The 24357-nt window shown below is 56.2% G+C and overlaps 1 protein-coding gene across 20 annotated transcripts; it reads right to left on the reverse strand.

The window, feature by feature from the left end:
* Window positions 1-137: 137 nt before the first annotated feature.
* On the reverse strand, window positions 138-18078 carry DPF1 (double PHD fingers 1). 20 transcript variants are annotated; one of them, XM_035284774.3, is made up of 12 exons: window positions 17942-18078; window positions 10037-10192; window positions 9843-9950; window positions 6870-6997; window positions 6573-6662; window positions 5851-5929; window positions 5511-5642; window positions 4390-4440; window positions 4177-4296; window positions 2089-2201; window positions 728-809; window positions 138-582 (listed from the first exon to the last, which is right to left on the reverse strand). In XM_035284774.3, the coding sequence occupies exons 2-12, from the start codon at window positions 10059-10061 to the stop codon at window positions 512-514; spliced, it is 999 nt and encodes a 332-aa protein (XP_035140665.1). In that variant the 5' UTR covers window positions 10062-10192; window positions 17942-18078; the 3' UTR covers window positions 138-511. The 20 variants fall into 20 exon arrangements, with proteins under 20 accessions (XP_035140665.1, XP_035140656.2, XP_035140652.2 ...); XM_035284765.3 differs by having other exon boundaries at window positions 6573-6656; window positions 10037-10197; XM_035284761.3 differs by having other exon boundaries at window positions 728-839; window positions 6573-6656; window positions 10037-10197.
* Window positions 18079-24357: the final 6279 nt, after the last annotated feature.

The raw sequence follows: 24357 nt of genomic DNA on the forward strand, positions 1-24357 counted from the left end.
AGGGACGGCTGCAGCTCCAGAAATTGGGGTCAGGGCACCTGGCAGGAGGCTGGCAGAGGCGGGTGCCCAGTGGACACTCTCAGCAGCGCCCCTCTACCCAGCCAGGCCTTGAAGGATTCTTTGTATATATTAACTTCTTTTCTTTTCTTTTTTTTTTTTTAACTTTTTCTCTTTTTCTTTAGAAAAAGGCTCTGTCCATGCCCTGGCTGGCACCCACCACCCCCCCATGCCCGCCCAGAGGCGGGGTATGGCTTTGAGGGGAGCAGAGGCCCCGGGTGTCCATATGCCAAGGGACTGATAGGGCGGAAGGGAGGGGGACGGGCCCCAGTCGGGCCCACCCACCCACAGGGCAGACATTCTACTTCCACAGAGGGGAGGGGTGGCCCAACCCCCCCCTCGGCTTCCCCTTCTCCTCCTCCCCCTGCAGGGCATTCAGGGTCAGGGAGGGCTGAGGAGCTCGGAGAGGCAGGTAGGCGAGCACCACCCCAGAGTCCCGGTGAGCAGAGCTGGCCTAGGTGAGGGTGATGTAAGCAGAGGCCTTTTCCTTCAGGTGCCGAAGACAGAGGTGACAGCTCCAGCTCCCTGCGGGGGCAGCCGAGGCTGGAGTCAGGCCCAGGTCTGGGAGGGCTGCCCCAGCCCCTTCCCACCCAGAGGATGTGGGTGTTTGCCAACCAGGAGACAGCATTCCCACCCATCCACCCCACGTGGTGCCCGCCTCTCCTCTCACCTTCTGGGGGCTCCGCCATGGGGGGACTCAGGCAGTACATGTGGTAACCCCGATCGCAGTCGTCACAAAACAGCAGCTGGTCCTGGGGGGTGAGACCCGCCCAGCTGGCACCCTGGGGGCACGGGCACCAGAAACGGGGGTGGGGGGCTGGGGCAGGGGCTAGGTCAAGGGGGCTGGGGGAGGTGTGTCCTTCCGAGGGAGGCCTTGAGAAGCTCTCTGCAGCGGGAAAGCTGTGGGCAACACTGCTTAGCCTAGCACACATCCCTGACAACGGTCCCTTAGACATTTATAGTGGGGGTTTTAGAAGACTCTGTGGAAGGCTCATTATTATTATTTTATAATTTTAGAGACAGGGTCCTACCCTGTCACCTAGGCTGGAAGTGCAGTGGTGGTGCAGTCACAGCTCACTGCAGCCTCACACTCCTGGGCTCAAATGATTCTCCTGCCTCAGCCTCCTGAGCTGGAACTATAGGACTGTGCCACCATGCCTGGCTTTTTCTTTCTTTTTTTATTTTCTGTAGAGACAGGAGTCTCACTATGTTGTCCAGACCGGTCTAGAACTCCTGGCTCAAAACTCCTCAGCCTCCCAAAGTGCTGGGTCCACCATGCCCCGCCTGTGGAAAGCTTTATGTGACACTAAGGTGATCTGATGCCAGCTCTGCCAGCAGTGGTCATGGCCTTTTTTTTTTTTGAGACAGAGTCTAGCTCTGTCACCCAGGCTGGAGTACAATGGTGCTATCTCAGCTCACTGCAACCTCCACCTCCCCGGTTCAAGTGATTCTCCTGCCTCAGCCTCCCGAGTAGCTGGAATTACAGGCCCCCAGCTAATTTTTGTATTTGTGTAGAGACGGGGATTTCACCATATTGGCCAGGCAGGTCTCGAACTCCTGACTTTAGGTGATCCACCCACCTCAGCCTCCCAAAGTGCTGGGATTACAGGTGTGAGCCTCCCAAAGTGCTGGGATTACAGGTTACCCAGGCTGTGGAAGGCTTTAAACAACACTAAGATGCTCTGACACCAGCTCTGCCAGCAGTGGTCGTGGCTTGAAACCTCAGCTCCACCACTTCCCTTGCTGGCTGACCTGGGGCAGGGTCCTTCCCCTCTCTGAGCTCGGTTCCTTCCCTGTGAAGTGGGGACAGGAACACCTGCCTCAGAGGTGGCTCTAGGGAGGAGCCGGAGAGATGAAGAGGAACAAGTACCAGGTTTGATTTATGGACACCAGCATAATGATAACACAGGGGACTCGTGATCACAGGGAGGGCTCAGGCACAGGCTTTAGGCTGGAGGGGCAGAGGCGGATGCATAGGCGGGGCAGGCATCGGGGGCACGGCGGGGGGGGGGGGGGCCGGGCGGCACTCACGTCGTTCTCAGAGGTTCCGCACAGGCTGCAGGATTTGCATTCGATGCACTGCCAGCGGTAGGTCCTCACGGCTGCTGTCATGTTCACCGTGAATTGTAAACACGAGGGGTGTCCTAAGGGCCAAGGGGAGGGGGTGCAGTTAGGGGGTCACCACGCCCCTGGTGGGCACTGACAGCTGGGGGAAGCCATAGCTCAGCCCCTACCCATGACTCATGAGGCCGGGATGAGCCGCCAGGGTCCCCACACCTGCCCAGCAACCACGTGGCCAGCCTCAGTCCCCCGGCCACCACAGTCTCCAACCACACCCACCATGGCAACCACACTCTGCTCCCAGAATGCCATGGCAACCGCATTCCATTACCCACAGTGCTGTGGCAACCCCTTCTACCACCCACAACGCCGTGGCAACCACACTCTTAACCACCGGGCTGAGACAGCCACGTTCCATTCCCCACAGCAGAGTGGCCAGGGGTCCTGCTAACCACAGCAACGTGGCAGCCACACTCTCCCAGCCACAATGCCATGGCAACTGCCTTCCACAACAAGGTCCCCACACCTCGGTTTCATGCCATGAAAGCCCATCCCACCTGATGCCCCAGCAACCAAACTGCTACCCACAATACTGTGCAGTGCCAGGCTCTTAGTCATTCCGTGGCCCCAGCGCAGAGACACCCGAAAGGCCGCTACCTGCAGCCCTGACCCATGGTGCACGTCGCCTGCAGCCATGGCCCCGCTGCCATCTCAACCGCATTCCGGGATACCGAGTTACCATGACAACCATATTTCACTACCCATGATGCCATGACAACCACCATTCATGACCCACTGTGCTGAGAGGCAACTGCAGTCCAGCATGGGGAACCACCTTCTGTTAACCACAGTTCCACCGCAAGCCCAGCCTGCTACCAGCGCCCAGGCGGTGGCATCCGTCATTCACACCGCACAGCCTGCTACCTGCCATGCCTTGGCCACCGTCTCTTGCTACTCCTTTTGTCTCGTTTTGGTTTTTGAAACAAGGTCTCGCTGTGTCGCCCAGGCTGGAGTACAGTGGCGCCATCACAGCTCACTCTGCAGCCTCGACCTCTGGGGCTCAAGCGATCCTCCCACCTCAGCCTCCCAAGTAGCTGAGATTGATAGAGTGCAAAACTATCCCAGCTATTTTTCTTTTAATAGATGGGGTCTCACTATGTTGCCCAGGCTGGTCAGAAACTCCTGTGCTCAAGGGGCTGGGCGAGGTGGCTCACGCTTGTAATCCTAGCACTTTGGGAGGCCGAGGTGGGTAGATCACCTGAGGTCAGAAGTTTGAGACCATCCTGGCCAACATGGTGAAACCCTGTCTGTACTAAAGATACCTAAATCCCTGTTACTTGGGAGACTGAGGCAGGAGAATCACTTGAACCCAGGAGGTGGAGGTTGCAGTGAGCCGAGACTGGCCCACTGCACTCCAGCCTGGGTGACAGAGGGAGACTCCATCTCAAAAAGAAAAAAAAAAAACTCCAGGGCTCAAGCAAGTCTCCCACCTCAGCCTCCCAAGTAGCTGGGACCAATGTGGTGTGACACCATAGCCAGCTATTTTTTTCATAGATGGGATCTCACTGTGTTGCCCAGGCTGGTCTCAAACTCCTGGGCTCAAGCGAGCCTCTGGCCTCAGCCTCCTGAGTCACTGAGACTTATAGGTATGCAACAACACACCTGGCTAATTTTAAAATTTTTTGTAGAGATGGGGTATTTCTGTGTTGCTCAGGCTGGTCTCAAATACCTGGCCTCAAGTGATTCTCCCACCTCGGCCTCCCAAAGTGCTGGGATGACAGGCGTGAGCCACCACACCCAGCCTCTCACACCCTTGATGCCATACTAAGCACAGTGCCATGAGAGCCACATCCCATTATCCCCGGAGCCTCATTGATCTGACCCAGTTCCCACAATCCTCAGCATTTGAATCAGCCTCACTAACTGTGGTTATCCGCAGTATCCCCGACAAACTCCGGGTCCCCCTGGTCCTCACCACCCTGCCTCCCACCCTCCAGTTCTGCACTCCTAGATGTCCTCTGCACCCAGCCCCCAGAAACCTCAGGTGGGGACTGTCACCTGATCGCCCACAGTCTGCACAGGAGATGAGGTCCTCGGGACACCCCGTCTTCTTGGAGCCCCCCAGGCAGAAGTCACAGTAGCCGTTAGGGATGACAGTGCCGTCAGGCGCCTTCTTGGCTGCAAGACAGCAGACCAGCATTGGTGAGGGGCAGGCGGGGGCACCCAGCAAAGGTAGCTGCAGACATTAGGAGCAGAGGGAGGCATCCGTACCTGTGTGTTTCCTTTGTGCCTCAGGGACCCAGGCCAATTCTTTGTAAAACTCTGGGGTAGGGGGGACAGAGAGAGGGGCTCTCACCACAGGCAAGGCTCCACCCTGCCCCCAGCCTCAGGATGGACCTCTTGGTCCAGGTGTGGGGAGGTGGGGAGGTGGGGAGAGTGAGTAGCTTCCCTAAACTGTGGGGAGAGGCGGAAACAGTTCTCATTGGGACTTCCAATTATTTTTTTTAATTAAAAATAAAGGCAAGTTCTGCGATACTTAGCAATAAAAAATAAATAAAGGCAAGGTCCTGGTATGTTACCCAGGCTGATCTCCAACTCCTGGCCTCCAGCGATCCTCCCACCCCGGCCTCCCAAAGTGGTGGGATTATAGGCGTGAGCCACTGTGCCCAGCCAGATTCCCAACTCCTTGAGACACTGACATGTCCTCTTTATTGGGTCAAAACATGGTGAAGACAGCTAGAGAAGGGCTCCCTGTCCCCCTTCTCACATCCATGCCTCCCAGCCAGCCACTCCCACCTTCGCCCTCAGTAATTTGCATCTAACAAATTCAGCAGGTGCCCCTGGCCAAGAGCTGGTACAGAGGACACTCAGAAGAAAAACTGTAGACACTGAGGTGCCCAGGTGTGCAGTGGCCTGGGATAAAGACGCTCAGCCTCTCCCTCTGAGAGGTGGGAAGACGGTGTCTCTCTCCTGCCCCTCCCAAACCCTCCTCCCCTCCCCCATCCTTCAGCCGTCAGGATTGGCATGGGATTGGCACAGGCGGACACCAAGGGCTCCCAGGCCACAGGCCCTGACCCTTGACCAAAGCTTAACAGAGAAAGGGGAAAGGGAAGGCAGGGTGGGAGGGGAGTCATCTATCACCCCCCCTCCCCAAGCTCTAATTGAAACAATAAATCAGACCCAGAAATATTATGCCCAGCCGGGAGCGAAGGAGCGATGGTTGGTTGCCATGGCAACCCCAGAGCCAGCATCCCCATGGTCGGTGGGGGAGGGAACGGCTGAGCTGGAGATTTTCCAGAAATGTCTAATGCCCCCCCACCCCCGCCCCCAGCCGGGCCCCTCTTTCCCACTCCCCGGGCCCCTCGCCACCCCCACCTGGCCTTCCAGCTCACGTTTGTGGTTGTTTTTCCGGTGGAAGGGCAGGGCGTGGCGCTCGGCGTTCTCCTCCCCCTCCTCCTCGGCCAGGTGGGTGTGGGTGTAGTGGTAGCTGAGCCCCGGCCGGTTCTTATACCGTTTCCCACAGACTGGAGAAGCGAGCCGGGAGGGCCTGTCAGCCCCTCCAGGCCCCTGCTGCCTCCACCCTGGTCTCCAGGATCACACCTCCCACCTCAGTCAGAGACCTAAGCATCCCCCCAACCCGGGTCTGGAACAGGAGGGAGAGAGAGGGCCACGAGGTGGGGAGTCTCTGGGCCCCCCCTCTCTCTGCCTTTCCCCCTCTTCAGAAGGACTCACTATCACAGACATACGGCTTGTCTCGATCCTCCAGGGAAGCGGTGTCCTGGCGTTTCCGGAGACCCCCAATGCCATATGCCTGTGGGGAGAGTCAGGAGTGAGGGCCCAAGAAAGTGAGAAAATAGGCCAGGCGCGCCTGTAATCCCAGCAGGCCGAGGTGGGCAGATCGCCTGAGGTCAGGAGTTCCAGACCAGCCTGGTCAACATGGCCATCTCTACTAAAAGAAACCCCATCTCTACTAAAAATACAAAAATCAGCCGGGCGTGGTGGCGGGCGCCTGTAATCCCAGCTACCTGGGAGACTGAGACAGGAAAATCGTTTGAACCCAGGAGGTGGAAGTGAGTTGAGATCACACCACGGCACTCCAACCTGGGCAATAAAGAGCAAAACTCCATCTTGAAAAACAAAACGTGAGAAAACAGCGTAATCATCATTTGCAAATTCAAATTGCAGCTGTCCTAGCTGTGGGGCCTCGAACCTCTCCAACGCTCAGCTTCTTCCTCTGTGGCACAGGGATGAGGGTAGCTCTAACCCACTGCATGCTCTCTGGTTTGCAAGTGACTTAATACAGATCAGCCTCAGTTTCCTCATCTGTAAAATGGCTATAAAATCCCCCACCCCTTCAGGCTGCCCTGAGGATTCAATGAGGTCAGGCTCATGGCAGCAGCAGGACCACTGGGCCTGCTCCATGAATGAGGCCCGAAGAGAAGTCAGGATGATACCTTTCCTTTGGCCCTATTCTTCCTCCTGGGAATGTCATCCTCCAAGTCTTCCACCTCGAGATCGTGCGGAAACTCCAGTAACTGCTGTTTCTAGGCCACAGAGAAAGGAGACAGGTCAGGAGAGTAGGGGGCACTGACCTGCTTTTGAGGGGCTCTGGGCAGAGGTGGGGATTGGGGGTGAGAGGGTAAGTCAGGAGTTCTTCCAAACAAAGCAGGAATGCGAGGGTGGGCCGGGGTGAGGGGTGAGAGGAAGCCGGGCGGGTTGAGGGGGGAGGCATCCCCTGTGGGCGGCCCTACCTGGCAGTCCATAATGGTCTCCTCCTCCTTCAGCTCAATCTTCTTCTCCCCAGTCTCTGCACACAGTAGAGCCTCGAGGACTGGCCCTTCCGGGAGGCCACCCTCCTTTTTCAGGGGTGCTTCACAGTCTGGGGACAGGGTCATGGCGGGGGTCAGATGGGGAATTTGACCCTGGAGGATTCTTCAAACTATGCAGGTGGGGGACCATGCTCTTTAGGGGAGGGAAGAGGCTTTCCAACGCTCAGCCAGCAGCAGAGGCAAGAATTCAACCACACACCCTAGGAGGGAGCCCCAGACCCCGGGAGACCCAACCACACCCTCTGATGCCCTTGGACACCCAGCAGGAGATACAGTCAGAACTTTGGATATACCCAGAAAGCCTCGGAAAAAGACACAGAGCATCGGGCACACCCAGACCTACGCGAGGGAGACACAGCCAGACTCTCGAATACACCCAGTCAAATACAGATAGATACAGACACTGTCAGAGGAGACACACGGACACCCACAGGGACATCCAGACAGATTGTCTGAGACAGACACGAAAAGGAAGACGCCCAGCCATGCTCTCTTTTTTCTTTTCTTTTTTTTTTTTTTTTTTTTTTTGAGACGGGGTCTGGCTCTGTCACCCAGGCTAGAGTGCAGTGGCGCAATCTCAGCTCACTGCAGCTCCCAGGCCCAAGTGATCCTCCCACCCTGGCATCCTGAGTAGCTGGGACTGCAGGCATACTAGCTGGCATGCCACCACACCCGACTAATTTTTGTATTTTTGATAGAGATGGGGTTTCAGCATGTTGATGAGGCTGGTCTCAAACTCCCTGAGTTCAAGCAGTCCTCTACCTCGGCCTCCCAAAATGCTGGAATTACAGGCATAAGCCACCACGCCCAGGCAAGCCACATTCTCAGATACAACCTAGAGACTCACAGAGGCATAGACAGATCCTTGGGGGCACCCAGACACATGGGGGAGTCATACCGGACCCATAGGGCCACTCAGAGAGTCTCAGAAAGAGACAATTAGCTGTCAGGGCACAGTGGCTCATGCCTGTAATCCCAGCACTTTGGGAAGCCGCGGCAGGTGGATCCCTTGAGGTCAGGAGTTCAAGACCAGCCTGGCCAACATGGTAAAACCCCATCTCTACTAAAAAAAAAAAAAATACAAAAATTAGCCGGGCAAGGTGGCACACACCTGTAATCCCAGCTACTCAGGAGGCTGAAGCAGAGACTCACTTGAACCCGAGAGGCGGAGGTTGCAGTGAGCCGAGATTGTGCCACTGCACTCCAACCTGGGCGGAAAAAAAAAAAAGAAAGAAAGGAGACAATTAGCCCTGCAGATATACCTAGACCCACATGGGGAAGACGCAGCCAGGTGTGATGCCTGGACACATTGTAGGAGATACTGACACACCCAGGGGGAATCGCTCAGCTAGATACACACACAGACACACACACACAGAGGAGGCGCAGACAGGAAGACACACAGCTGGGTGGACACTGCCACACTCCTGGGCAGTGTCCAGACCCTCGGACTCCAGAGGAGAAATAGCCGATGACCCCGACATTCCTAAACTCATTCAAGGTTAAGTCCAGATCCCCTGATGGACTGGCATACACGTGCAGAAATGTACCTGATACACCAGACACAAGAAGAGATCCTCCCAGACACTCCAAGGCACCTACAACCCACAGAAAGGGATGGCCACATGCCACAACACACCCAGACACACTCAGGAGGAGCTAGGCGCCCTGACAGACCAGGCGCATGCAGGAAGACACAAGCCTTCTAAGACACTCGGAGACACTTGGGGAGATTACACCGAAGGGAGGAAAGAGCTCCAGCCAGGCATGGAGACCTCCAGATGCCCAAGGGGTGATACAGAGGCGGACACCCTCAAGCACCCACAGAAAAAAACGCAGGCAAATGGCCAGGCACAGTGGCTCAGGCCTGTAATCCCAGCACTCTGGGAGACCGAGGCAGGTGGATCACCTGAGGTCAGGAGTTTGAGGTTAGCCTGGCCAACATGGTGAAACTCCATCTCTACTAAAAACAAAATATTAGCCGGGCGTGGTGGCAGGCACCTATTATCCCAGCTACTTGGGAGGCTGAGGCAGGAGAATCACTTGAACCTGGGAGGTGGAGGTTGCAGTGAGCCAAGATCGCACCACTGCACTCCAGCCTGGCAACAGAGCCAAACTCCATCTCAAAAAATAAATACAGGCAGACACTGACCCATCCAGCTTCCAGGGGAGGGGACACAGTCAGAAACTCCACACACCCACACATACTAACAGATATCACTGTGCCCTCCATACCACTGGGCCCCTTGGTGGGGCGTGGTGGCTCATGCCTGTAATCCCCGCACTTTGGGAGGCTGAGGCGGGAGGATCCTTGAGCCCAGGAGCTCAAGACCAGCCTGGGCAACATAGTAAGGACCCTGACTCTGTTTAAAAAACAACAGGCTGGGCGCAGTGGCTCACGCCTGTAATCCCAGTACTTTGGGAGGCCAAGGTGGCCGGATCACCTGAGGTCAGGATTTCCAAACGAGCCTGACCAACATGGTGAAACCCTGCTTCTACTAAAAATATAAAATTAGCAGGGCATGGAGGCGCATGCCTGTAGTCCCAGCTAGTCAGGAGGCTGAGGGAGGAGAATTGCTTGATTCCAGGAGGCAGCAGTTGAAGTAAACCGAGATTGTGCCACTCACTACACTCCAGCCTGGGCAAAACTGCCTCAAAAATAAATAAATAACAACAGCTGGGCACCTGCGCCCATGTAGGAGGAGATGCAGTTGCCACTTAGTGACTCAGAGAGAACTGTGGAATCTCCAGGATACACCCAAGATGCACATGGGCAGACAGACACATAGTTGGCCAGACAGATACTTGCTAGAAGGCAGATAAATGTGACCGACACATGCTGGGATGCACAGCAGACTCTGGGACACCTATGGGGGTCCTAGCTGCTGCACCCACCGATCTTGTACTCGCAGGGCCTGAGCCTGGGGTCCTCCAGGATGTTGAGTCTCCGTTTCTTCCTCCAACAGCGGGCGGGATACGTGTAAATCTGTCCCGGGGCCAAACCTGGGGGGAGGAGGGGGAGGGTGAGAGGGCAGCCGCGGTATGACGGTCGGCCCCGCCCCGCCCCACCCCCGCCCTCCTGGCGGTACCTGGCCCGCGGTGGGTCTTCTCCATCCAGATGTAGCAGTTGTTCTGGGCCACGCCGGTCTGCGAGTCGAGGAAGGGCAGGCGCAGGCTGCGCTCGGCGCACAGACGCGCGTTGTAGCTGCGGCAGTGCTCGATGGCCTCGCGGTAGAAGTCCTCGCCTAGGCTAGAGGGGCGGCGAGCAGGCGGGCAGCTGTCAGCAAGGGCAGGCGTGCAGGGTCCCCCAGGACCCCTCCTCCCGCAGCCGGCCCGCTCAGACTTGGGAGGGTTGGGGGACCCCTCCAGCCTCACCTCTCCCCTCCTCCCACTCCGGAACCCAGGCTGGGGGAAGGGGACAGGGCCCAGGGGCCCCCAAACTGGGACTCAAACAGGCCTCCAGCTCATGAGTAGAAACGCGGTACAGAAACAAACAAAAACACCCCCGGACGCATCCCTACATGAACACATGCGGACACAACACAAATCACACACAGTCACACCTAATTCACACACAAAGAGAGACAAATCCCAATAGTCACAAAGGAGAAACAGACAAACCTCACACACGTGCACACATAAATAGCTATTGAAAAAGACAAATATCCCAAGTTCCATAATGGGGAGACAGACCACACAAATAACCATACACAAAGACACATCAGGTATACACAGACAAACACCATAAACATGCCACCCACACAAAGACACACAACATGGAAACATCACACCACACACACACCTCATGCATCCAAAGACACACAGTACACCCATGTCAAAAGACAGGAACTACACAAACCACTTGCCCCCATGTATCCAAAGGCACAACACAAACCACACAGACAGTATGTGGACACAACACAAAGAAATGACAGAGACTCACACAGGTACATACATTTACAAAGATGCACAATGTGAAACCAACATCTAAAACATCACACATAGACACACACACAGATGCACACATATAAAACACAGAAAGCCAAACCCACCCATATTCACACAAAAATTTACACACAAATATATATGCAGCCCTACATACCCACAAACACAGAACACAAGACAAATGACATGTAGCTCCAGAGGACACCGACACACACACTCGGAGACCCAAATATCCAAAGATATCCAGAGCAGAATAAAAGGAAACTGACACATGTCCACACACCTATCCCCGAAAATTCAAGAAACCAGAACACAAATGAGTGACACACACACACTCCACATCCCAAGACAAAGCTAGTGTGGACTTCACTCCAGTTTGCCAAGGCCCCCGCACCCCGGGGCCATTTCACCCTCTCCCAGACCAGAGGGTCGCAGGGTGGGGACGCTGTCCCCTTCCCCAAAAAGAACCTGGAGGCCCCCCACACCCTCCACCCCGCCGGGGAGCGGCGCATCAGACACCATTCTCGTCAGAGACCCACAGTCACACACACTCGCACCCCCGCACTTGGTGACAGCCCCCCCGACACCCCCTCGGCCCCACCCCCGGCCGCCACACACACACAGGCCCGCCCGCGCGCCCTCCCCGCCTCCCGCCCGCTCGCACCACCTCAGGGGGCCAGGGATGACCGTGGCCATCTTGCTCCCCGGGTCCTGCCCCCAGCAGGTCCCCGCCGGGTCGGTCCTCCCAGCGGTCGGGCGGGCGCTGAGGCCGCCCATCCATTCATTCCCGGGGGGCGGGAGCACGCGGGCCACGACCAATCGCGGCGGCGGGGCGGACCCGCCCGGGCCATGCCGGGAGTGGTAGTTTCAGGCCAGGGGGCCCCCCGGGACCCCGCGGGGACTGGGACCGTGCGGAGGCAGGGGCCCCGGGCACTCACCCGGCCTCACTCTTCCACACATCCTAGTCTCGCGTGCACACAATCACACGCACACCTGGACTCGCACACGCCCACGCATGGCAGTTTACACACACATTCACGCGGAGACTCACAGCCTCCCACACACTCCCACTCACACACCTTCGCACGGACTCAGCCACACGCACACACACTGCAATACTAAGAGACGCAGAGACACCTCCCAGGTGCCCACACAGACTTCTCCCCAGCATGCTTGGAGCAGACACCCCCCCCCCACCCAAGTCCCTCCTGGCTCAAGACCCCACCCGGGGCTGTCTCTCCCAGCAGCCTCGCTCATGGTCACCCCAGCCTGCTCAACGCCTTCTGCAGGCCTGACAGCAGCAGTGGGGCTTAGAAACTGTCGTCACATCTCCGGGTTCAAATCCTAGCTCTGCTATTTGGTGCTATTTGGTTAACCACTTTGGACCTCAGTTTTCTCGTCTGTAAAAAGAGGACGATGCCTCACTGGAGTGTGGTGAGGGTTAAATGATATAGGTAAAGCATTTTAAAGGTAACTGGCAGGCCAGGAGTAGGGGCTCGATGTCCATAATCCCAGCACTTTGGGAGGCCCAGGTGGGAGGATCACCTGAGGTCAGGGGTTTGAGACCAGCCTGGCCTACATAGTGAAACCCCTCTCTACTAAAAACGCAGAAATTAGCTGGACATGGTGGTCGTGCCTGTAATCCCAGCTTTAGTGAGTCGACACCACACCACTACACTCCAGCCTGGGCGACAGAGCAAGACTCCACCTCAAAAAAAAACAAAGGTACCTGGCAGGTAGTACTTGCTATTCCACAAATGATGTGATATGTACTTTACCAAGATGTCAATGGTAATACCTAAATGCTACTTGAAAGAATAATTTGGCTGGGCGTGGTGGCTCATACCTGTAATCCCAGCACTTTGGGAGGCCCAGGCAGGTGGATTACCTGAGGTCAGGAGTTTCGAGACCAGCCTGACCAACATAATGAAATCCGGTCTCTACTAGAAATACAAAAATGAGCTGGGTGAGGTGGTGGGTACTTATAATTCCAGCTACTCAGGAGGCTGAGGCAGGAGAATCACTTGAACCCAGGAGGCAGAGGTTGCAGTGAGCCGAGATGGCGCCACTGCACTCTGGTCTGGGCAACAGAGCAAGACTCCGTCAAGGAAGGAAGGAAGGAAGGAAGGAGGGAAGGAGGGAAGGAGGGAAGGAGGGAAGGAGGGAAGAAGGGAAGGAGGGAGGGAGGGAAGGAGGGAGGGAGGGAAGGAGGGAAGGAGGGAAGGAGGGAAGGAGGGAAGGAGGGAAGGAAGGAAGGAGGAAAGGAGGGAAGAAGGGAAGGAGGGAAGGAGGGATGGAGGGAGGGAAGGAGGGAGGGAGGGAGGGAAGAAGGGAAGAAAAGAAAAGAAAAATGCTGGCCAGGTGCAATGGCTCTAGTTTGCAATTGGGAGGCTGAGATGAGCGGATTGCTTGAGCTCAGGAGTTTGAGACCAACCTGGGCAGCACACTGAGACCCTTGTCTCTACAAAAACATTTGTTTTTAGACAGAGTCTTACTGTGTCACCCAGGCTGGAGTGCAGTGGCCTGATCTCGGCTTACTTCAACCTCCACCTCCCAGGTTCAAGCCATTCTCTTGCCTCAGTCTCCCAAGTAGCTGGGATTACAGGCACTCACCACCACGCCCAGCTAATTTTTGTATTTTTAGTAGAGACAGGGTTTCACTATGTTAGCCAGGTTGGTCTTGAACTCCTGACCACCTTGGCTTCCCAAAGTGCTGGGATTACAGGCTTGAGACCATGCTCCTGGCCTACAAAAACATTTTTAAGTTAGGTGGGTGTGATGACACATGAGTTTAGTCCCAGCTACTTGGGAGGCCAAAGTGGGAGGATAGCTTGAACCTAGGAGGCCGAGGCTTCAGTGATTTGTGGTCCCACCACTGCACTTCAGCCTGGGTGGCAGAGCAAGACTCTGTCTCTAAAAGCAAACAAACAAACAAAAAAAAGTAAGCAGGGTATGGTGGCTCCTGCCTATAATCCCCGAAATTTGGGAGGCTGAGACAAGAGGACTGCTTGAGCTCAGGAGACCACCCTGGGCAATATAGCGAGAACTAAAATATAAAAAATAGCTGGGTCTGGCGGCACATGCCTATGGTCCCAGTTACTCAGGAGGCTGAGTCAGGAGGCTGGAGCCCAGGAGACTGAGACTGCAGTGATCAGTGATCACACACCACTACACTCCGGCCTGGACAGAGCAAGACCCTATCTCCAAAAAAACAAAAAAATTATCTGCTCAATAGCTATTTGTTGAATGTGTAAATGCACACACCATTTGCTGGGCACAGTTCACCCAGTGAGGCCATTATTATCTGCATTTTCCAGATGAGGAATCTGAGGCACAGGAAGATGAACTCACATGCTGGAATCCCCTGGCGGTTGTTTGAAGGTGAGACTGAAGGAAGAGAGCAGGCACCCTGACGTCCCTCCCACACTGGTCCTGACGCCCCCTCCCAGTCACCCACACTGACCCAGTCTCTCGGGAGCACTACCATTCCATCCTCCTTCTCCTCCCCCGACCCTAACCTCCCTCCCCTTCCCCCTTCCCCTCTTCCACCCGCTGTAGAGCCAGCATTCAGGTTGGAGCAGCTGCTGGAATTAACACGCCCACAAATGCCCTTGTCCACCAGGGGGCGCCCCAGCCGACAGAAGTGGCCCTCTAGCCTTCACCTCTTTTGTAGCTTGAAATCCCCGCCAGTGGCCGGGCGTGGTGGCTCATGCCTGTAATCCAACCACTTTGGAGGCCAAGGCGGGCGGATCACCTGAGGTCGGGAGTTCAAGACCAGCCTGACCAACATGGTGAAACCCTGTCTTTAAAAAAAAGAAAGAAAGAAATACCCCCGGAGAGAGAGCCAGTCAAGGCCGCCTACACTCATGGTCTGGTCACTTCTACACACACACACACACACACACACACACACACCCCTCTAGTCTTAGACCCTTTCCACAGACTCTCCCCTCTCCTGGAACAGGACGAGGTAAGTCTCTGATTCACATATGACCTGGAGTGGTGACAAGGGAATGAAGTGAGGGGCACTGGCGCCCCTACGATCACTCTGGCCTCCAGGCCCTGATCGTGGCCACCCCACGCCTCACCCACGGTGAGCCATGACCCCACCTTCCTCTCTCACCTCCCATCCGCTCTCGGGTCCCCTAACACACCCTCTTACACTTGATTCCCACACTTCTAGCCTCAGACACGCAGACTCACCCCTGCCCAACCCCAGACTCTCATGTCGATTTAAGAGAAGCCTGAGTGTAGACACTGAGTGTAGCCCTCCTCTACCAGCAGAATTTCCAGTTTCCTTTCTCTCCCTCCCTTTCTTTCCTCTTTCTCTCTCTCTCTCTCACTCTCTCTCTCTCTTTTTTTTTTTTTTTTGGACAGAGTCTTACTTGATGGCCCAGGCTAGAGGGCTGTGGCACTAACAGCTCACTGAGGCATCCACCTCCTGGGCTCAAGTGGTCCTCCCGTCTCAAACCCCCAAGTAGCTGGGACTACAGGCAGGTGCCACCACACCCGGCTAATTTTTGTATTTTTGTAAAAACAGGCGTGAGCCACCGTCCCTGGCCCACCAGCAGCGTTTCTACCCATAGACCCAGGCTGACACTTGGAGCGGGCTCTCCTTTCTTTCCTTTCTGCCTAATCACCTGCACACACCCCTCCCACACTCCTGCACACTTCCTCCGAGTCCTCTCCCTGGCCCAAACAATCCTCCTGCTCCCATCCCCCAGTGCCCTGTGTGGAGCTGACCCACAGTAGAAATCAATTTCATAAATCAATATTGATACTACTCCTACTAATCACTACATTTGGTCAGGGTCAGAGCTCTGTGCTAAGCGCTTTACAAAGACGGCCTTATTTAAGCCCCGAGACAGCCGTATGGGGTGGTAAGGGCTGTTAGAAGACCCCATACTCCAGGTGCGTGGCTCACGCCTGTAATCCCAAAACTTTAGTAAGCTGAGGCGACAGATCATGAGGTCAAGAGATCAAGACCGTCCTGACCAACATGGTGAAACCCCGTCTCTACTAAATATACAAAAATTAGCTGGCGCCTGTAGTCCCAGCTACTGGGAAGGCTGAGGTAGGAGAATCGCTTGAATCCAGGAGGTGGAGGATGCGGTGAGCCAAGATCACACCACTGCACTCCAGTCTGGGCAACAAGAGTGAAACTCAGTCTCAAAAAAACAAACAAAAAAAAAGCCCCATACACAGATGGCAAAACTGAGGCTCGCGGCAGGGGACGTTCATGGCTCAAGCTGGTTTTAGAACTCAGGCAGTGGAACTTCCCAGGGCGGCACCCTCCAGCTCCTTCTCCCCAAGGGATGTGATTCACATTCTTTCAGGAGTCAGGGAGTTCCCCACCTTCACCCCAGCAGATACGTTTTGGAAGGGGAGGGCACAGGGGGCAGGGCCCTCTCAGTCCAGGCTTTCTCCCCAGGTCCCTGCTCTCCAATGCAGCACACCTCCTGGGGGGGGGGGGGGAGTGTCTGGGCCAGGGTCAGAGTGCGGGGTAGATCCACCAACCTGCACAGGAGCTCTCGCTCCCGGCACCCTGCTCACAACCATTGTGCAGTGTCCCTCACATGAGAGACAACTGTGTGTGCCACTCAGGGTGAGAGGGCAGCGGAGGGGTGTCAGCATCATGCACCACCTCTCACGGACCCGAGTCCCACACACTCGCTCCCGGCACCCTGCTAACGGCGGAGCCACACGTGTAGGCGCGTGCCTCTAAGTCCCTGCCCCCCTTCCTCTCCCAACTCCCACCCTCCACCTCCCACCCCCATTCCCGCCAGAAACCAGAAGCAACTGGCGGCCTCTGGTCCAGCCGGCAGGCGCAGCCCTTCTTGTGGGTGGGGTGGGGGGTGCGCTCCCTCTCTCCCTGTCCCCACTCGCCCCGCCCCCAGCCCTCGATGTTCAAGGTCAAGGCAGCCAGCGAGCGGGGTTGGGGGAAGGGTGGGGAGGTCGCCCCGGCCCCTTTGTGCGGCGCCGCCGCGGGCGCTCGCCCTCCGCCTCCTCCACCAGGCCCAGGAGGAGGGGGAGGGGAGCGCTGCGCTCGCCTGCGGGGAGGGAGGGCGGGAGCAGCCAAGCGCCTGTCACTGGGAGACCGCTGTCACCGCCTAGGAACTAGGGGTGGGGGTGGGGAGCTCTGGGACCCAGGAGTCCGGGATCCCGAAGAGGAAGCAAGCCCGAGATGGAGAGGGGGAAGGGGAGGGGTGGAGAGCGCGAGGGATGGCAGGGAGAGGGGAGGGTCAGGAGGGTCTAGGCTCGGACCCAGGCGTCCCGGTCCCCAGCCACCGGGCCCGGGAGGAATGCGAACGCTCGGAGGGCCGCGGCCAGGAAGAAAGGGAGGGAATCCCCGGAGACCGAGGGCGCTCCCGGCAGGCACCCCCTTCCCGGGCCGGTCCCGGAGGGGACCAGAGATGCTCCGGTTTGATGTGTATGGGCGGGGAGAGGAAGGGATGCCGCGGTCCATGCTGGCCGTGGGTTCGGGGTTCTAGTTCCCGGAGATCCCAGAAGGAAAAAAGGGAGGCAGCGGGGATGGAACCGTGGACCCCCGACGTCTCAGCTCCCACCCTGCGGCCGCGAGGTCCGGGGTCCCCAGAGAAAGAAGGGGAAAGAGAGAAAGGCGCTTTGATGAGGGGAGAGCGGGTGATGGAAACCCTGGGGACCGAGGTCCGGACTCAGGTGTTCGAGCTTCCAGCCCCGGCCGGGGCAGGCCCGGCACCTCCGGAGATCCTGAGGGAGAGATGGAGGAGAGGGAAACCCCTACCCCCACTCTGGGTGGGGAAACGGCCTCCGCCACCCCCAGCCCGCGCCACATTCCTTCACTGACAGCGACAAAGAAGAGGCGCCCCCGCGACCCTGAAGAGGCTCCCGCCTCCAACCCCAGGGGGCGACAGGGGGTGGCCGACCCCCGGGGCAACGGTTTGCGCTGGGGGCCCCCACTCAACTACGGGTCCGCGCGCTGCGTCCCCCTCCTCAGCCACAGGGCGGGCGGGGGAAGGGCTCCTGGTGGGGGGGTCTGGACAGGGGGCGGGGACGGCGGGGACACTCACGACTTGAGCGGGTTCTGAATGGCGGTAGCCATGGCCCGCTCGGCTGGGCCGCCTCCGGCCCGGGGCGCCGCTGCCGCCGCGCGCGGGCCCAGCCCGGCCTGCGCCGCCCGCTCTGCCGCCCAGCGCGCTACGATTTCATTCATTCTTGGGGCTGCGGCGCGAGCGGAGCGGGGCGGGCCGGGGGCGGGGCTCAGCCAATCCCCGCGCCTCCCAGCGCACGACGGGACGTGGAGTCTAGGGGCGCTCGGCGGCGCCCGAGGGCGCCCCTGCCCAGACTACACGTCCCAGGGGGCGTCAGGAGGACCGCGCTCCCATTGGCTGCTGGGGATACAGGGAGGGGCGGGGCTGCCCCCAGAGCATCTTTCCTCTCTCCCTGGGAGTGCTCCGTCCCCAGCTCGGGATCTCCACCCTCGAGGCACCGCGAGCGCGGGAGCAGGTGGTCCCTAGCTTCTGGATGTCCCCAGGGTATGTGGATGACCCTAGGGTTTTTATCGTGTATTTTTGTCTGGGCCTATTTGGGTTTCTCTTCTATATCAGCGAGCCTGTGAACAAGCACAGGGGTTAATCACGCCTTTGTTCGTTTACTGAGTGGCTGCTATGTTCCAGAAACTCTTCTAGGCACTAAGGATACAGCAATGACCAAAACAAAGTTGCTGCTCTCAAGGAGCTGACGTTCTAGTGGAGAAATACAGATAATAAGAAAATAAAGAGATAAAATCATTTCAGACAGTGAGAGATGCTATGAAAAGAAAATTGGGCCGGGCATGGTGGCCCATGCCTGTAATCCCATCACTTTGGGAGGCCGAGGCAGGTGGATCATCTGAACTCTGGAGCTCAAGACCAGTCTGGGCAACATGGCGAAACCTCATCTCTACCAAAAATACCAAAAATTAGGCGGGTGTGGTGGTGCATGCCTGTAGTCCCAGATACTCAGGAGGCTGAGGTGGGAGGGTCACTTGAGCCTGGGAGGCAGAGGTTGCAGTGAGCCAAGATTGTGCCACCGCACTTCAGTCTGGATGACAGAGTGAGACCTTGTCTCAAAAAAGAAGGGAGAGGGAGAGAGAGAGGAAAAAAAAACAAGAGAAGAGAAGAGGCAGGGCACAGTGGCTCACACCTGTAATCTCAGCACTTTGGGAGGCTAAGGCAGGAGGATTGCTTGAGCCCCAGAGCACGAGACCAGCCTGGGCAACATAATGAGACCCCATCTCTACAAAAAGTTTAAAAATTATCTAGGTGTGGTGATGCATGTCTGCAGTCTCAGCTACTCAGGAGACTGAGGCAAAAAGGTCATTTGAGCCTGAAAGTTGGAGGCAGTAGTGAGCTGTGATCACACCACTGTACTCCACCTAGACAACAGAGAGAGACTGTTTCTAAAAATAAAAAAGAAAGAAAGAAAAGAAAAAGAAAGAAGAAAAGAAAATAGATTCAGCAAAACACAGATTTTAGAAAGAAAAAAGAAGCAAGTAAAAAAAAGCAGATTGATTTGAAGGAGTAAGGAAGCGGTTTCTGGCCTGGCACGATGGCTCACACCTGTAATCCCAGCACTTTGGGAGGCCGAGGCGGGCAGATCACCTGAAGTCAGGAGGTCGAGACCAGCCTGGCCAACATGGCGAAACCTTATCTCTGCTAAAAATACAGAAATTAGCCGGGCATGGTGGCACATGCCTATAGTCGCAGTTACTCAGGAGACTGAGGCAGGAGGGTCATTTGAACCCAGGTGGCGGAGGTTGCAGTGAGCTGAGATCACGCCACTGCACTCCAGCCTAGGCGACAGAGTGAGACTTTGTCTCAAAAAAAAAGAAGTGGCTTCTCCAAGGAGATGACATTTGAGCTGAGACCTAGAAGTTACCAGCATGTACTAAGAAGCATGTCTAGGCACAGGATCACCAAGAGCAAATGCCCTGGGCTGGGAACCAGCGTGGCATGTTCAAAGATCAGGGAGCAATCGAGTGTGACTGGAGCAGAGTGAGCAGGGGGAGACAGCCTGGGGACAGAGCAAGGACCCGGCTCATGTGGGGCCTTGTAGGCCATTATAAAGAAAATGGATTTTGTTCTAAGTGCAATCAGTCATCCTGGACTCTCCTTCTCCTCTTCTTTCTCACACACGCCCCCCACCCAAGCCCATCAGCAAATCCTGTTGTCTCTATATTCAAAACATAGATCCAGAATCCACTCACTTTCCACCCTTCATGGCCTGCACCCTAGTCCTGTCCACCATCGTTTCCTGCCTGGGCTATGGTAGCAGCTTCCTCACTGGGCTCCTGCCCCCACAAGTCTGCTCTCCCCACACAGCCAGAGCAGGCTATCTGAAGCATATCTCGGGGCTGAGCACAGTGGCTCATGCCTGTAATCCCAACACTTTGGAAGGCTGAGGTGGATGGATCACTTGAGGTGAGGAGTTCGAGACCAGCCTGGCCAACATGGCGAAACCCTGTCTCTACTAAAATTATAAAAATTAGCCAGGTATGGTGGCGGACACCTGTAGTCCCAGCTATTTGGGAGGCTGAGGCAGGAGAATCACTTAAACTTGGGAAGTAGAGGCTGTAGTAAGCCAAGATGGTGCCACTGTCCTCCAGTCTGGGCAACAGAGCGAGACTCTATCTCAAAATCAATAAATAAATGGCACACCCACTCATTTCTAGAGAACAATGGTCTCCATCCCTGTGCGGACGTGCTGGGGACACAGCAGCAATTGAGATGGCCCCAGACTTTGCCTGAAGCTTGGAGTCCAGAAGAGTAACAGATTCATCACCAGCCAGTGTTGCCCAGGTGGGACGGGGGGCACAGGAAGAGGGGTTAGGGCAGGGATTGGGGGCCACAGGCAGAGGGGTCAGGGCTGGGACAAGGGGGACACAGGCAGAGGGGTCCGGGCAGGGATTGGAGGCCACAGGCAGAGGGGTCCAGGCAGGGATTGGAGGCCACAGGCAGAGGGGTCCAGGCAGGGATTGGAGGCCACAGGCAGAGGGGTCAGGGCTGGGACAGGAGAGGCACAGGGCTCTGTGGGAGCCCAGATGCAGCTGTCTCCTGGCCTAGCCTGACAGTCAGGGATGCCTTCCTGGAGGAGAGGACACGCAGCCTGCATGTGAATCCTTTTGAATCCTGACCCCCTGATCTACCCAGACACAGGGCAGGGTTTCTGCTGTGACCTCTTGGGGTCTTCATGCCTTATCTTCCCATCCTTCAAGTTTTGGGGAACAAACATCCTAAAAGTGTCCACCTGTAGTCACTTCTCCCAACCCTGGAAACCAAGGGTTTGCCCACCAGATGGCGCTGTGGCCCCAGTCTTTGTCCAGCAGAGGCCGCTCCAGCAGCCTCAGATCCGGGAGACATCCTGCAGGCCATGGGGTGCCCTTGGAGACACTGGGCCCCTGCTCCGAGCCTCAGACCCTGCCCCGGACCTGATCACCAGGGTCTCTCCCTCTCCTCTCTCTCAAACACACGCGCACACACTAACGTTTTTAATCCACAGTTCGGTGGACCTGGAATCATAGAAAACTCTGCCCCATGCCCGTTGGGTCCAGCTTTGGCCTCTGAAGGAGACGCATCTGCTAACACCCACCTCTCCCCTCCCGTCCCCACTACGATTCAGAGGAAGCCTTCTCTAATCCACCCTTGGGATGTTCAGATGTGCCCTTCAGAAGTTTCCTCCCCTGCCTGGGCGCAGTGGCTCATGCCTGTAACTCCAGCACTTTGGGAGGCCGAGGCTGGCAGATCACTTGATATCAGGAGTTCGAGACCATCCTAGCCAACATGGGGAAACTCAGTCTCTACTAAAAATACAAAAATTAGCTGGGTGTGATGGCGCACACCTGTAGTCCCAGCTACTCAGGAGGCAGGAGAATTGCTTGAACCTGGGAGGTGGAGGTTGCAGTGACCCGCGATGGCGCCATCGTACTCCAACCTGGGTGAGAGATGAGAGAACGATACTTTCTCTCAAAAACAACAGAAAACACACACAGAAATGTATTCTTTCACAGCTTAAAGGCCAGAAGTCTGAAGTCAGTGTCACTGGGCTGAAAGCAACCTGTGGGCAGGGCAGTGCTCCTTCAGAGCTCTAGGGGAGAATCCGGTCCTGCCACTTCCGGCTTGCGGGGGCTGCTTGTGTCCTGAGCGGGGCCGCATTACTGCCGTCTTCAAGGCCAGCATCTCCGCGTCTCTGCTCTGCCTGCACACCACCTTGTCCTGTCTGTCAGGTTTCCCTCTGCTTCCCTCTAAAAGGGCATATATGGCCGGGCATGGTGGCTCACACCTGTAATCCTAGCACTTTGGGAGGCCGAGGTGGGTGGATCACTTGAGGTCAGGAGTTCAAGACCAGCCTGGCCATCATGGTGAAACCCCATCTTTATTAAAAAAGGGGGGGGCACATATGATCGTTTTTGGAACCCACCTAGATAATTCAGGAGAATCTGCCTCCCCTCAGCATTGCCCTCCCTGCCCTCTTTCTGAGACAAGGTCTCACTCTGTCACCCAGGCTAGAGTGCTGTAGCACCATCATAGTTCACTGCAGCCTTAACCTCCTGGGCTCAAGCAATCCTCCTACCTCAGCCTCCCAAATAGCTGGGACCACAGGTGCATATTACCATGCCCAGCTTCTTTTTTTTTTTTAAAGAAAGATAGGATCACTGGGCGTGGTGGCTCACACCTGTAATCCCAGCACTTTGGGAGACCGAGGCAGGTGGATGACCTGAGGTCAGGAGTTCGAGACCAGCCTGACCAACATGGAGAAAGCCGGTCTCTACTAAAAATACAAAATTAGCTGGGTGTGGTGGCGAATGCCTGTAATCCCAGCTACTCAGGAGGCTGAGGCTGGAGAATCGCTTGAACCCAGGAGGCGGAGGCTGCAGTGAGCTGAGATCATGTCATTGCACTCCAGCCTGGGTAACAGAGCAAAACCCCGTCTCAAAAAAAAAAAAAAGGAAAAAAGTGGGGGCAGGTGAGGGAGAGGCCAGGAGATCCGGAGGTGTTGGGTTTGAGATGCACGTCAGACATCCAAGTGTTTTTGCTGGGTGAGTCCGAAGGTCAAGGAAGAGGTCAGGGTGGAGAGAATTCTGGAAGACTGTCAACGTTGCCTAGAGTGAGAAGGCTGAGTGAGCTTCCCGGGGATAAGCCTGCATGGAGAAGAGGACCACAGATGGAGACCCCAGCATTGGCAGGTAAGAGTGAGGAGAAACCAGCCCAGGACAAGCACGGAGAGGAGGCGGGGAGGTGGGAGGAGGCCAGAGACCTCGGCCCTGTAAACAAAACGTTCCTGCCACCATGGCGGCTCAGGCCTGCAAGCCCAGCACCAGGGGTCCGAGGAGGGAGGATCTCTTGAGCCAAGGCATTTTCAAGAGCAGCCTGAGCAGCATATGGAAACTCTCATCTTTACAAAATAAGAAAATTAGCAGGGCATGGTGGTGCATACCTGTAGCCCCAGCTACTCGGGAGGCTGAGGCAGGAGGATCACCTGAGCCTGGGAGGTCAAGGCTGGAGTGAGCTGTGATCACGCCTCGAGTCACTGTGCTCTAGCCCAGGCGACAGAATGAGATTCTGTTTTAAAAAATAAATATAGGCCGGGTGTGGTGGCTCACGCCTGTCATCCCAGCACTTTAGGAGGCTGAGGCAGGTGGATCATGAGGTCAGGAGATCGAGACCATCCTGGCTGACACGGTGAAACCCCATCTCTATTTAATAAATAAATAAATGGCTGGGTGCAGTGGCTTACACCTATAATCCCAGTAGTTTGGGAGGCCAAGTGGGCGGATCACCTGAGGTCAGGAGTTCGAGACCAGCCTGGCCAGCACGGTGAAACCCCGTCTTTACTAAAAATACAAAAAAAGTAATTGGGCGTTGTGGTGGATGCTTGTAATCTCAGCTACCTGGGAGGATGAGGCAGGAGAATCACTCAATCTGGGAGGTGGAGGTTGCCATGAGCCGAGATTGTGCCACTGCGCTCCAGCCTGGGAGACAGAGTAAGACTCCGTCTCCAAATAATAATAATAATAAATAAACAAAATAAATGTTTTATAAAAAGGCATTCGCAGGGCACGGTGTGGCTCACACCTGTAATCCCAGCACTTTGGGAGGCTGAGGAGGGCAGATCACCTGAGATTAGGAGTTCGAGACCAGCCTGGCCAAATGGGGAAACCCTATCTCTACTAAAAATACAAAATTAGCCAGGTGTGGTGGCACATTCCTGTAATCCCAGCTACTCGGGAAGCTGAGGCAGGAGAATCGCTTGAACCTAGGAGGTGGAGGTTGCGGTGAGCCGAGATTGCAAGATTGCACTCCAGCCTGGGCCACAAGAGCAAAACTCCATCTCGAAAAAGAGGAAGGAAGGTAGGAAGGGAGGGAGGGAGGGAGGGAGGAAGGGAAAGAAAGAAAAGCAAGCAAGCAGGCAGGGAGCATTCAGGGGAGTGGGAGACAGTCCTCCACCA

This window comes from Callithrix jacchus, chromosome 22 (assembly GCF_049354715.1).
Source record: "Callithrix jacchus isolate 240 chromosome 22, calJac240_pri, whole genome shotgun sequence".
In the NCBI taxonomy this organism is placed as follows: Eukaryota; Metazoa; Chordata; class Mammalia; order Primates; family Cebidae; genus Callithrix; species Callithrix jacchus.